At 43.3% G+C, this 12,189-nt stretch overlaps 1 protein-coding gene and 1 long non-coding RNA gene across 3 annotated transcripts in view; one reads left to right on the forward strand and one right to left on the reverse strand.

Annotated features, from left to right (window-relative positions):
• Positions 1–8,981, forward strand: part of AGRP (agouti related neuropeptide) — a 72,774-nt gene extending 63,793 nt beyond the window's left edge. For both annotated transcript variants that reach the window (XM_085636785.1, XM_085636786.1), the window contains exons 4-5: positions 3,651–3,736; positions 6,363–8,981. In XM_085636785.1, coding sequence (XP_085492911.1) covers positions 3,651–3,736; positions 6,363–6,551 — 275 coding nt within the window. In that variant the 3' untranslated portion in view covers positions 6,552–8,981. The remainder of the gene's footprint in view (positions 1–3,650; positions 3,737–6,362) is intronic.
• LOC146773101 (uncharacterized) overlaps positions 1–12,189 on the reverse strand; it is a 131,418-nt gene that overhangs the window by 89,848 nt on the left and 29,381 nt on the right. The window lies entirely within an intron of this gene.

Here is a 12,189-nt window from a genome sequence, read left to right on the forward strand (position 1 = left end):
GCTGCCTAGCACCAACACAGACACCTTTGTGCTATAGTGCAAAGTCGCCTGCATTATGTGCAGGAAGGTGTCCATTTTTACACATAAACAATCAATAATAGTGATTTGCTATTTCTATGTGTGCTGCATTCTGAAGAACACATAGAAGTAGCAAATCACCATTATTTAATGATTGATAGGTGAAGGAAGGAATACATTGCTGCACATAGACAATCATTAAAGTCGGTTTGCTCTTTTTATGTGTGCTGCAGAATACAAAAACAAGGAGAAATAAAAGTATTTCTCCCCATTACGCCGGTCTAACGCCTGCTTTTGCATGGTGTTATTTTTTTGTCGCTGCCTCAGATTTACAGATCTTTGTAAATCTGGGCCATCATCAAAAAGCAATGGGTGTTGAGATGGAACTCCCACAGCAACACCCATTGCATGCCTCTTTCACACAGAAAACTGCATGATCGGGTACCATATTTACAAAGCGGCGTTAAGCCACGCAAAGTGGCTTAACGCCACTTAGTAAATATAGTGCAGGACAGTGCGCCACATTGTAAAAAGTGATGTTTCGGTGCTAAAATCTACTTGTAAATATGCCCTAGTGATTTACTATTGTTCCATCAGGCAAAAAACATTCTATCCGTTTTCTATCCCTTCCCTCCTTTTCCTGCATCTCTTGACCTTCTCTTCATCTCTAATCCCCTGTACCCTTCACCACCTTTGGTTTGAGATGATCTAAGGGTGACATTAAATGCTATACAAAAAACAAACATAAGATAGTTTTTTGGCATCTCTGGTAATTTTTTGCAAGGCTTTAAATATAGGTCTCCATGGAAAGCTCCTGCTACATGAACTGAGGCAACTTGAATGCCTTAACCCTAACACCTTCAGGTTCTTTGATCCTTCAATTTCCTGTAGACATATGTCAACTAGTTCATGTACAGCACTTCTAAACTGCTGGTTAGACTGCGCTCTAAAAAAGCTTTAATCCGTAAGTGATATCCTATCCACTGAAATCAGTTGTGAGTATCTATTATAGATGTGTATTCAAAACTATACTGTAAGAGACAATTACACATTTGTCAAAAAGGGTCTATTCAGTGTTGTGGTGTTTTCATTCACCTTTTATTCACTAAGTGATGTATGAGCATCCCACATCTCACAAAGGTCCTTCAGTCATGGCAGCTCAGGCTAGTAAATGTGCAGGGCACATGTGACTCAGTCCTGATGCCCTGTGTACCTCGTAGTCCATCTGTGGTGCTGACATCTTGAGTAGCTCCACTACTGAAGTACACATTCTGAGGATTTCACCTCTACACTGCCATTGGCGAAGACTGCGGGGCTCCAGGTTACTATCTGTGATGCAGCAACTGGGGAACTAACAAATATGAATAGTGCGCTCACAATATGTAGCTCGCCGACCCCCCACTGAAACGACTCCAATGGAGATAGCCAACTGCAATAATGTGGTTTTACCGAGGGCACAGCCTTTTAGTCACATGGTTACAATGCATCAGTGAGAAAAGATATTCGTAGTTAAGCAGACATTATTGTTATGAGAATACAGTAAGATCACTTAAAGACATTGTTATGAGAAGACAGGACGTAGGATCAGCAAAACAGTTCACGGTTGTACAAGCAACATAACCGTTGTCTCCACCCATTACAGCGCAACACTCAGAGTGCACTTGAAAGATCAGTCCAAACCATTATAGGTCTGAGGATATAGTATGTAAGATCAGCCAAAACAGCTCAAAGATTGGGCAAGCATAAAACCGTTGGCAACACTTCAGAATGCAAAAGTGCCAGCAGGCCCTTTTTCCATATCCATTGCCCACACCCTCAACCCAGGGTAAACGGGGCATAACATTGTGGCAACGTCCCCTCCATCACTCAGGGGGTTGGGCAATACCTGCAGTTCCACATACACCAGGGCACTGCATTGGGCGTAGTCCCTGCCAGGGTACCGGTCACCGGGCAAAACCTCCAAAATGTTCATCTCCAAGCATCGCAGGGTAGGGCAGAAAGGTCCAGGACCACCAGCAGGTTAGTCCCTCTCCTGCCTGCCCAGTGCCTGCACAAAACACCTCTCCAGGGTGTAAGTTCAGTAAATCACGCCAAATTTTGGGTAGCCCCCCTTTTTCTGCTGCAAGAAATTCTGCAATTCCTCCTTCCTCCAGGAGTGAGTGCGTGCGTGGGTGTTTGCTGTGGTAGCGGGGAGGGTGTGATCACCAGTGACCTCTTCGTCCTGTAGTGGGATTTCTATCAGCAGAAAAAAGGGGGCTACCCAAAATGTGGAATGATTTACTGAACTTACACCTTGGATGGGTGTTTTGTGCGGGCAGGGATGGAGCGCTATGCGGTGCCCTGGTATATGTGGAACTGCGGGTATTCCTATCCGTCTGAGTGATGTAGGGGAAGTTGCTGCAAAGGTATGCCCCGGATGCCCTGGGTTGAGGGCATGGGCGATCGATATGGAAAAGGGTTCTGCTGGCACTTTTGCATTCCTAAGTGTTGCCAGCTGGTTTATTGCTTGCACAATCTTTGAGCTGTTTTTGCCGATCTTATGTATTGCATTCTCTGAACTATAATGGCTTGCGCTGATCTTGCAAGTGCACTCTGAAGTGTTGCGCTGTAATGGGTGGAGACAATTGTTTTATTGCTTGCATAATCGTGAGCTGTTTTGCTGATCTTACGTGCTGCCTTCTCATAACAATGTATTTGGCCGAACTTATTGTATTCTTATAACAATAATGAATGCTTAACTATGGTTATCATTCCTCACTGATGCGTTGTAACCATGTGAATAAAAGGCTATGCCCTTGATTAAATCACAATAATTGCAGTTGGCTATCTCCTTGGCAGTCGTTTCAGTGGGGGTCAGTGAGTTGCGCATTGTGAGCACACTATGACCAGTCACCCGCCTCAGATAGCAGTGGGATGCCCTAAGTCGAAGAGTGTGTGTGTCCTGCTCTGTCATATCTTTAATGGGGGTAGCTCTCTCATTTATTCTCTGTGCTCCTCACAGTAGCTATGTACTCTTTGGGAATCATAGACTTGCACAATCCGTGCTTATTTGATGCTGAGATTAGCATAGGTTATTCAGAATACTTTATTTATTTTAAAGTATTTACAGAGTTATGGCCCTACCTCCTGTATGTTGGTGCTGGACCGCAATAACAGAAAAGGTAACTAAAGCCGAGAACAAAATGGGTGTTAACAAGCCCCAGAGTGGGAAGACTTTGGAAGTAAGCAGGTTTTCAGTAGTTTATGGAATACTAGTGGATCTTGCAGTTAGCTAGTATTGAGATGCTCTGCAAGACTGGTAGGGCCTCAGGGTTTCTGACCCAATCTGAACTTAATTAACATAACATAAGTAATATCCGAAGTTGAGACGAGCATCTGTAATGGCACGAGTTCTATATTAACAATATGTGTGTTAAAAATGTTATTGTTACCGTGAATACCCTAAGAATAAGTATGTCTATAAAACTGAAAACCTGTGATCTAAAAAAAAATCCACTGTCATCTACTTACACCTTTGAGGCTCGTGATTTGTTACATTTATGCGCTACCAAAATCCCAATAGTTTGAAACTGAACCGAGTCAAGCAGGGAGCTACTAATATTGAGTTGTTTGTGCATCTCCGAATATTGCAGGCACTTCAGCGAGACAAGAGTTTGCCAGGACCGCATCTGAACAAGTTCAAGAACCGAAGAGTGATTACAGCCTCCTGAACCCCAGGGTAAGACTGATTTCCATATGTGCTTATTGTTATGCTCCTCCCTATCGTTTGCACTCCGATAAACTTCATCTTGACCTTCCCACCCTCCTGTCCTTAACTTGTGCTGGTGCTTAGTGCATTTTTGTCCTAGTGCACCGGCGTACTGTCCTGTTTGCCAAAACACGTCTCAAAGTGCCTCATCAGTTGTAAGGATTACTGTCAATCACAGACTCACTTTAGGACCTGCCCTCCTTACCTCCCCATGCAAAAAGAACAATTGATGGACAGAATGCAGAACAGCGTCATACTTTCACCCCAGTACAGAGATCTGGGCCTAAATCCATCATTGTTTTCCTCTCCTTGCCATTCCAGGTTGAACCCACCCATATGTAAATCAGTCTTGACCCTGCGCCCAATGGGACAGTCCAGCCCGAACTGCCAGGCCAGGCGGGGAGAACCTGGCTTGGCAGTTTGGGCTGGACTTTTCCCATGAGGCACAGGGTCAAGACTGATTTGCATAAGTCTGGTTCTAAACTGGGCTGGCATGGTGGGCAAAAAATGATGGATTTAACCCAGATCTCTTGATGGGAATGAATGTTTGATTTGCTCTGCATTCCGTCCATCATCTGTGTGTCTTTTGCATTCTCGCCCTTTGTGCGCTGGGTCTGCCCAGACGTGGGTCCCTGGCTTACTGTGCAACTGGATTCAAACTAGCCTGGCTGATGAGGGGTGATACCCTGAAACCGGTCTCAGGATGCTTCTTTCCGGTCCAGGAAGGACCTGGCTTGGCAGTTTGGGCTGGACTGTTCCCATGAGGCACAGGGTCAAGGATGATTTGCATATGGCTGGGTCTAAACTGGGGTGGCATGGTGAGCAAAAGAACAATGGATTTAACCCAGATCTTTTGACTGGGGGTGAATTTCTGAAATTGCTCTGCATTCCGTCGATTATCTGTGTGTTTTTTGCTGTTTACCTCCCCCGCAGACTCGTCTACCAGAAACCCCCAATTTGTCACCCAAAGTGCAATATGGATTGTATGGATCATATTAATGCATGTCCTGTCACATTTACCAGTGTTCACTCAACTTCTACACTGTTCACCTACATGACTGTAATCACTCAGCAGTCACTGGCCGTATTTACTCCTTATTTTCTATGCTGATCACTTCTCTTTGGAGTTATTTGTATGGTTGCAAAGTCATGCAATGTTGGTTTTAAAGTAGGATTGGCTAAAGTTGTCACATGATCTGAGGTTAATATTAGAGCCAGCGAAATGTAAAGTGCAGAGCAACTTGTGCCTGACGCTCAGGAGTCACTGGTTTTGGGGAGGGCTATGAGTCCTCGTTTCTGTAAGTAGCCTCTGACTCTCTCTCATACCTTCCTGCCAGATAGGCTCAGTTCAAAGCTCCACCTTGTGTTGAAGTCAAAGAAGAGCGTCCCTTGCACAAGAGCAATCACGGGTGTGCTAAACCTTCGACCTGTTCACATTGCTATATAGATAATGCGTCACATTTAATGTTCGGGTGACTGCTGTAAATTGAGTTCCAGTCTCCACTTGTGATGCTGACACATTTGCAAATGTAACAGTGTATGGCTACTGCTAATCCTCAGTCACTGAATATCTGTAGATGCAAGTAGTGCTTTTGGAGATACAAGAGCAAGTTCCTTCATCCCAATTCAGGCCCTAAAAAAATCAGTTGCCTTCGCCTTCCTTTTTGTAGTTTTGTAGAAAGGCAAACTGAGCCAATGCTGAGATTAAAACAGGCTTCGAGAGGTGAAAACAGACACTTGGCTTTCTGCTGCGTCTTTAAATAGCAAAATATACTTAAAATCAGCTGTTGATGTTGATGAGCAGACTGTGCTGATGCAGAAATCAGTTTCTCCAAAACACTACAGCTTTGCTAATGCCAGGAATGGCACATCTGGCTAAGAGGTGTCCAAGAGTTCTCTGAAAGCCTGAAGTATCAGTTTACAAAGAGCACACCTCCCCTTGGGCAGTACATTTAAAGGAATGCATCCAAGATTAGGTATTGAGTGATTTCAATAAAACATTTATCCAAAATATATTGGCAGTTTGAAAAGATCAGAGACCAGGCAGTGACCCATGGTGGCTGTGAAGAAACGCAGATGCAGCTCCTGGGACAGAGTTGGACATTATTACTCAGTAATTTTGCTTCATGCCGGGCTCGGGCTGGGGGAGGGATGGAGGTGGACTGGTTTAAAAAAACGGTGAAGCATTGTTTGTTGGGAAATCTCAAACTTACATCCCCCTCATATTAACGACTAAATACATCCCTATTTACTGTTCTAAATGCAATACACAAAAGAGGCTGCCGTAATTTGTGGTGAGTAAGTATTGAATGTATCCCATCTAACACTTTTGTTTCAACGTCCTGCTCACAAGACTTGAAATGGACCCAAAGGTGTGCATTTTGTAATTTAGAGTGTTACTGGCCACATTTGCACGCCCCGGCTACCCCCGTGCTCCCGATCTTTGCCAGGAGACACAGGCAGGTGATGTGGCGCAGTCTCCCCTTGAACTCTCGAGCAATGTGGACTTCCGCTTGAAATGTATTTAGCTCCATTTCAGGGCTTGCCTCAACTTGGTGATGACAGCACTAATACTTTTTCTTCTACTCTTCTGCAGGTGATATCGTATAGCCTTGAAGCAGCAGACAGGGAGGAACGGTCCCCTAAAAGGTGTGCACAACTTCTGGACTTATGCATGGGGGACGTGCCCTGCTGCAACCCCTGTGCTACCTGCCACTGCCGGTTCTACAAGGTCTACTGCTACTGCCGCAGAATCAGCCATAGCTGCCACCTGGGCAAAAACTGACTAACCAGAAGGGCGGCCATTTGTAAACAAGTGATATATTTGTAATGTTGCCATCTTTGAGGTAGAAGGAAAAAATGAGTTAGGAGTGAAGGTCATTAGTGACTAGGATGTGAATCTTTTGGCAATGGAGACTGCCAACCTGTCCATCCCAGTCACTAAATCTAAACTCAAATAAAGGGTGCATGAGGCCATTGCCACCACTGTAAAGTGAAGGAAAAATTAGCACAGATGCAGCATCAGTTTATTTTATATTGTATTATCAGTAAATTCAAAGATCCTTTTGACTATACAAAAACAATTCTATCAGTCGAAGGTACAGCAAATGATCTAATTGACGCTTTTGACAGGAACACTATCTCCCATTGCAAGTACCAACCAATGCCTAAAACAGAGGTCTGTATGACATAGAGACACTTCGATGTAGGGGTTGTTAAGGGGCGCATGAACACCAGCTGTGAATATCTTCTAGTGTCAATGGTTGGATCCAGTGAGTGATAACTATCATTCTTTTTCTCAGATGGCATTTGGAATCCCATGTCAGTGAAATAAAATAGTAGTGCCTTAGCTGTCCACCATTTTCCTTTCTAGCTTTTGTTTATTCTGTATATTATACGTTAATCAGGGCAACAGTGTTTCACTGCTTCTTAGGCAAATACAGAATATGCTTGTTGAAAGCATGCAGTTGGTAGGCCAAACCAATGGGTCCAAGGTCTGGAATTCAAAGCTCTGAAATACACTATTCTCCATTTCCCTCTCTGATTTCACCTGGAATTAGTGTCTCTCCTTTCACATTCTCTGCAGATTCTAATTACAACTACTAGTGGTAATTAGGCGAGAGGACAAAGGGCTTCCTCCTTCCACCAGTCAGTCATTCTTCTCAAGGAAGGAGACTGAGGCACCATTAGGCCCTCCATGAAGTCTACCTCCTGATTGGGACACTGTGCCATTAAAGTGGGTTTCAAAATATTTTATTTCGAACATCTGCAATACAAGAAATACCCCTTAGGAAGTAGTGCTTTGTGTACTGCATTTATAAGTTGCATTCAGGTGTCTGGAAAGATGGAAAATTTCGAAAAATTTGTTAAAATGTATGCTGTAAATTCAAACTATTTGTGGGTTCTGATATATCATTTTTGTGTTTTATAACATAAGATCTTCAATCCAGAGCCTGGTAGATCTGGCGGTGTGTACGTTACGATGAATATGTTGTGCATTGTCTTGCTCAAGGATTCTTCTCTGACCACAAGTCTTAGCTTGTCTGCGGTTGGTAATGAATATGGCTGGTGTCGAAAGTTCTCGACACCAGAGTTCCTTGATGCACATAGCCCTGTAAAGCTGGATTTATAGATGCATATGAAATTTTACTGTTTTTTTCTTTATTCAATATTAGAATTCTAACTCTGCACTAACCAATAGTGTCTCTATTGTTCCCAACCAAACAGAAAAATATATTTAGCCTGCATGGTTAGTCCATTTTCTGTGATCTTACATTGAATATTTCAATTTCCTAATTTTCGCCTCAATTCTGTGTCATACTTCGCCCTCTATGCACATCTCAGACATTCATATGTTTGAATGTGTTTACCTGCTTCACTTGTACAATGGATCATTTCACTCTAAATATCTAGTCATTCACTTTTCCCCACAGATCACCTCACAAGTGACTATGGCTACTGGCTATCTCATTTGTAACTTCTAACTGTGACCAGCTTAGTCTTGATCATCTATTAAATGATCTCCCCACTGACAATCTCACTGAAAAATCATCAAAACATTTACTTTTGTTCTCACTGACTAACTCACTGCTAACCTTTAATTGACCATCTCAGCAAAAACTACATTATTCTAAGATCTCGTCCTCACCATCTCACTCTGACCAGCACTTTCACATATCACATCTCAATGGTGGTGTACCCACAATCTCAGTTCTAATCATTCAACTGCTAGTCATCATACACTGGCCATGTGACTATTGCTCATCTCATTGCTTACAGTTAATGGGTTATCTTTTTCTGACCACTCTCATTTTACGGTCTCCCAGCTGACCATCTGATTAGGTCATCTCAATATTAATCATCTTGTTTCAGAACTTCTCTCTTTTAGAAATGGTTTACGTCTAGCTGTTCAGTTAAGCCATTTCAATTCATTCCACCTTTTCACCCCACCTTTATTCTCTGGCAAGCAAGCTCACTCCAAATAGAAAACGTAAGCTTCCTTCCCACTTGGCACAATTCAGTTTGGTTACAAAAGTGCTCAGCTATCACTTTCTTGTAAGTTTTGATGCCGAATTTTGTGTTTTGATTTATGCAAATTATCACCCTGAATACTGTGTTTTACTTGCTGTAAATATTTACCATTCTGTCATATGTATTTGCTTTTGTTATACATTAGTGGTGTATATCTGTGTTGATGAAGGCTACTGCACTTACTCCAATCAATAAAATACATTTCTGTCATTAATTTTGAGTGAGTAGCATTCTTATAAGACACATTGCCATTTTGTGATCACTTACTGATCCAATGGTGAAATGTTTTCTTCCAACCTGCCTTCAAAGAGAAAAGAAAGGACCTCAAATCCTCTACATTTAGAATTGTGGGTTCACTGTACCTCTAAAATCTTACACCTCAGAAGCAGGCCCAGTAGACAGTTTTAAACTTAATTTTATGAGGCAATGTGTCCCTAAGATAAGGTACAAAACAGCAAAAGCTACAGTCAAATAAGAAAGGACTGACTCTATAAGTGAGTTCTAGGGCACAATTAGAAATTTATGAAGATTTATGAAAAAAATCAAAATGGTACAATACAAAGATAACGAAGTGCTAGTCAGCAAATCTCAGTTAAATGCATACAATTATTGCCATTGTGAGTGAGGACGTACAACTAAAATCTTACACCACAGAAATTAGCCTCAATAGTACGGGGGGGGGGGGGGGATTTCAGTTTGTTTTTGATGTAAACCTCAATTTCATGAGGCAACGTGTCCCAAGAGAAGGTACAACCCAAAAGCAAAATTTACAGTCATTTTGGAAAGGACAGATGCAGGTGAGTAAATCATTGCCATAAAGGCCATCACTACAGAAAAATTGCAAAAACGGGAAAATACAATGGGGGTCATTATAATGGCGGAAGGACCGCCACTGCCGGGCCGGCAGTGGCGGTCCTTCCGCCATCACCAAGCCTATTACCCACCGCCAAATTAGGATGGCGGTGGGTACCGCGGCAGACGCAAAGTACGTCCGCCGCTTCACCACCACAGGCAATCGCATCGATTGCCTGGTGGATGGTTCAGGGCCCCTGAAAAGGTGTCGGTGCCTAGCAGGCACCGTCCTCCAAATCAGGATGTGGGTGTCAGAAAGGCCTTGGAAAGGCTGGCGGGGAATGGGTGGGTATCGCTGCACTGGGGGGTACCGCAATGTTAAAAGCCCAGGATGCGCCCGCCAGTATGGCGAGCGCATCCTAATATGTGTGGTGGGACCACCGCACTTCTGGCGGGCGGTCCCAGCAGCACAACGATGGCGGGCGGACTGTTGTCCGCCGGCCATCGAATTAGCCCCTCAGTCTCAAATTTACAGCAAAAACAGTAAGAAAACGGATAGCATCCCCAGTAGAGCCCAAAAGATTCTGTCTCCACCCTAAATGACAGGGTTTATATAGGGAATATTCTGATAGGAATACATTTCAAAGTGCAGATATATCATGATGTGAGCAAAAGAATACATTTTAGTAATTCAAATCACAAAATTATTGAGCAGCATACAGTGTTACATAGCCTTACCACCTAAGCACTATTCCAATATTAAATATTAGTTCAGCCCCTATCTGACCTAAAATCAATCGGAGATGTCAGAACAAAATAGTGACAAAAAAAACGTAACTATTATGATTGAATGCAATTCTGCATGCAAGCAGAAGAAACCTTAAGAAGGATACAATAATGAGCTCATTTTAGAGAGTTTCCTTCGTGAACAGTGTCAATATGAAATAAACATGATTCTGCTTGACTGTGTGTAGCAGGAATAATGAACAGTGAATGTGACATCCAGTTTAAGCAAGATGGCGTTGAGGCCTACCTGAGACCTAGTTGGCATAAGCGAAGAAAATGCACTTTAAGAAGTCATAATAAAATTGTTTCAAAGGCAACAGTATCATGTGCGTGTACACATATAAATTCAAGCATAAAACCTCATTATGCACATTGTTAATTATGCACAAAATATACTGTTTCATGAGGGGAAGAAACCCTACACGAACAACAACCATAATCTCTGTCAGGGAGAAACACCTGCAAATCCCAAATTAACCTGTGCTAAACCATGTGGTAGCTAGGCACAAAATCAGTCAGGCGTAACTTAGAGGCAATGTGTAAAGTATTTATACAGTACCTCAAACAGTAATAAAGGGAAACACAATACAAGAAAAATAGAGTAAAATGTACAAAATTATTTGAAACCAAATCGACAAAAATCTAATCAGTAGAACTGGTGATGTGCAATTTTAAAGATGTAAGTAAAAATAGTGCCTAGAAGCACAAAGTGCCAACTGTGGTAATCTGGTCACACAGGACCGGGACAAAGTTCAGGTCGATCTGGATGGAGCGAGGGCCGGATCCAGGGACCAAGTAAGGTCCGCTTAACCAAGTACTTTATATTCTGTTGCGAGATTCTGGGTTAATGATGCATCGCACAGTGGCTGTTTCAAAGGGCTGCAAGGCTGCGATGCAATGTCCTACGTCATTTTTCAAGGATCTTGTTGACGAGGGGCTTGCGATACAAAGTCCTGCATCAAAGATGCATTGCACACCAGTGGTGCCTAAGAAGCTGAGGAGCTGCAATGCGGAGTCCTACCTTGTCGTCGAGGATGCAGTCGACAATGAGCTTGCGATGCGAAGTCCTTCTTTGAGGATGTGTCACGCAGTGACGGTTCTGAGGAGACAGGGGGCTGTGATGAGAAGTCCTGTGTCTGGGATGCATCGTGCAGCAGCAGTACAGAAGATGAGCTGCAGGAAGATATGTCGCAATGCGTTGGTTCCGCCCACTGGACAGCATCTGGGCTGGCAGGGCACCTTCAGGCCCTCTTCCAAGGGTTCCAGGAGTGGGGTAGTACCACTTGGGGGCAGGACTCACATCAAACTGGTTTCAGGTGCTGGCTTCAAGATGGTTGGAATCTTTTCTGTCGCTGAGGCTCTGATCAGGAGGCCAGCCAACTAGCCCTTGGAGTCACTCTGGTGGTCCTGGATTCGAGCTACAGGTCCAGCCCGTTTACTCAGGCAGCAGTTCACCCGGGCAACAGAGTAGCAGTCCTTCTGAGTCTTCCACAGGTCCAGGGGGGGAACCATCCATAACAATGGAGTCATTACCTTGCACTGCTTTTACAATGCAACTGTTACAATGCAACTACCTTTACATCGCAACTGCCTTTACATCACATGCCATTACAATGAAAGCCATTACAACGTATGTCACTACAACGCATACCATTGCAACGAATACCATTACAATGCGTGCCATTATAATGCATTATAAGGTAAGTAATGGAGATTTTTGTTAGTTTTAGGGTGGGTATGGGTTTGGGGTAGATGGGAATAGTAATTTTTACCCCTACGCTATCCAAAACTTTTCCTACTGTTGCACTCACTGT

Source organism: Triturus cristatus, chromosome 12, assembly GCF_964204655.1.
Source record: "Triturus cristatus chromosome 12, aTriCri1.1, whole genome shotgun sequence".
Taxonomy (NCBI): Eukaryota; Metazoa; Chordata; class Amphibia; order Caudata; family Salamandridae; genus Triturus; species Triturus cristatus.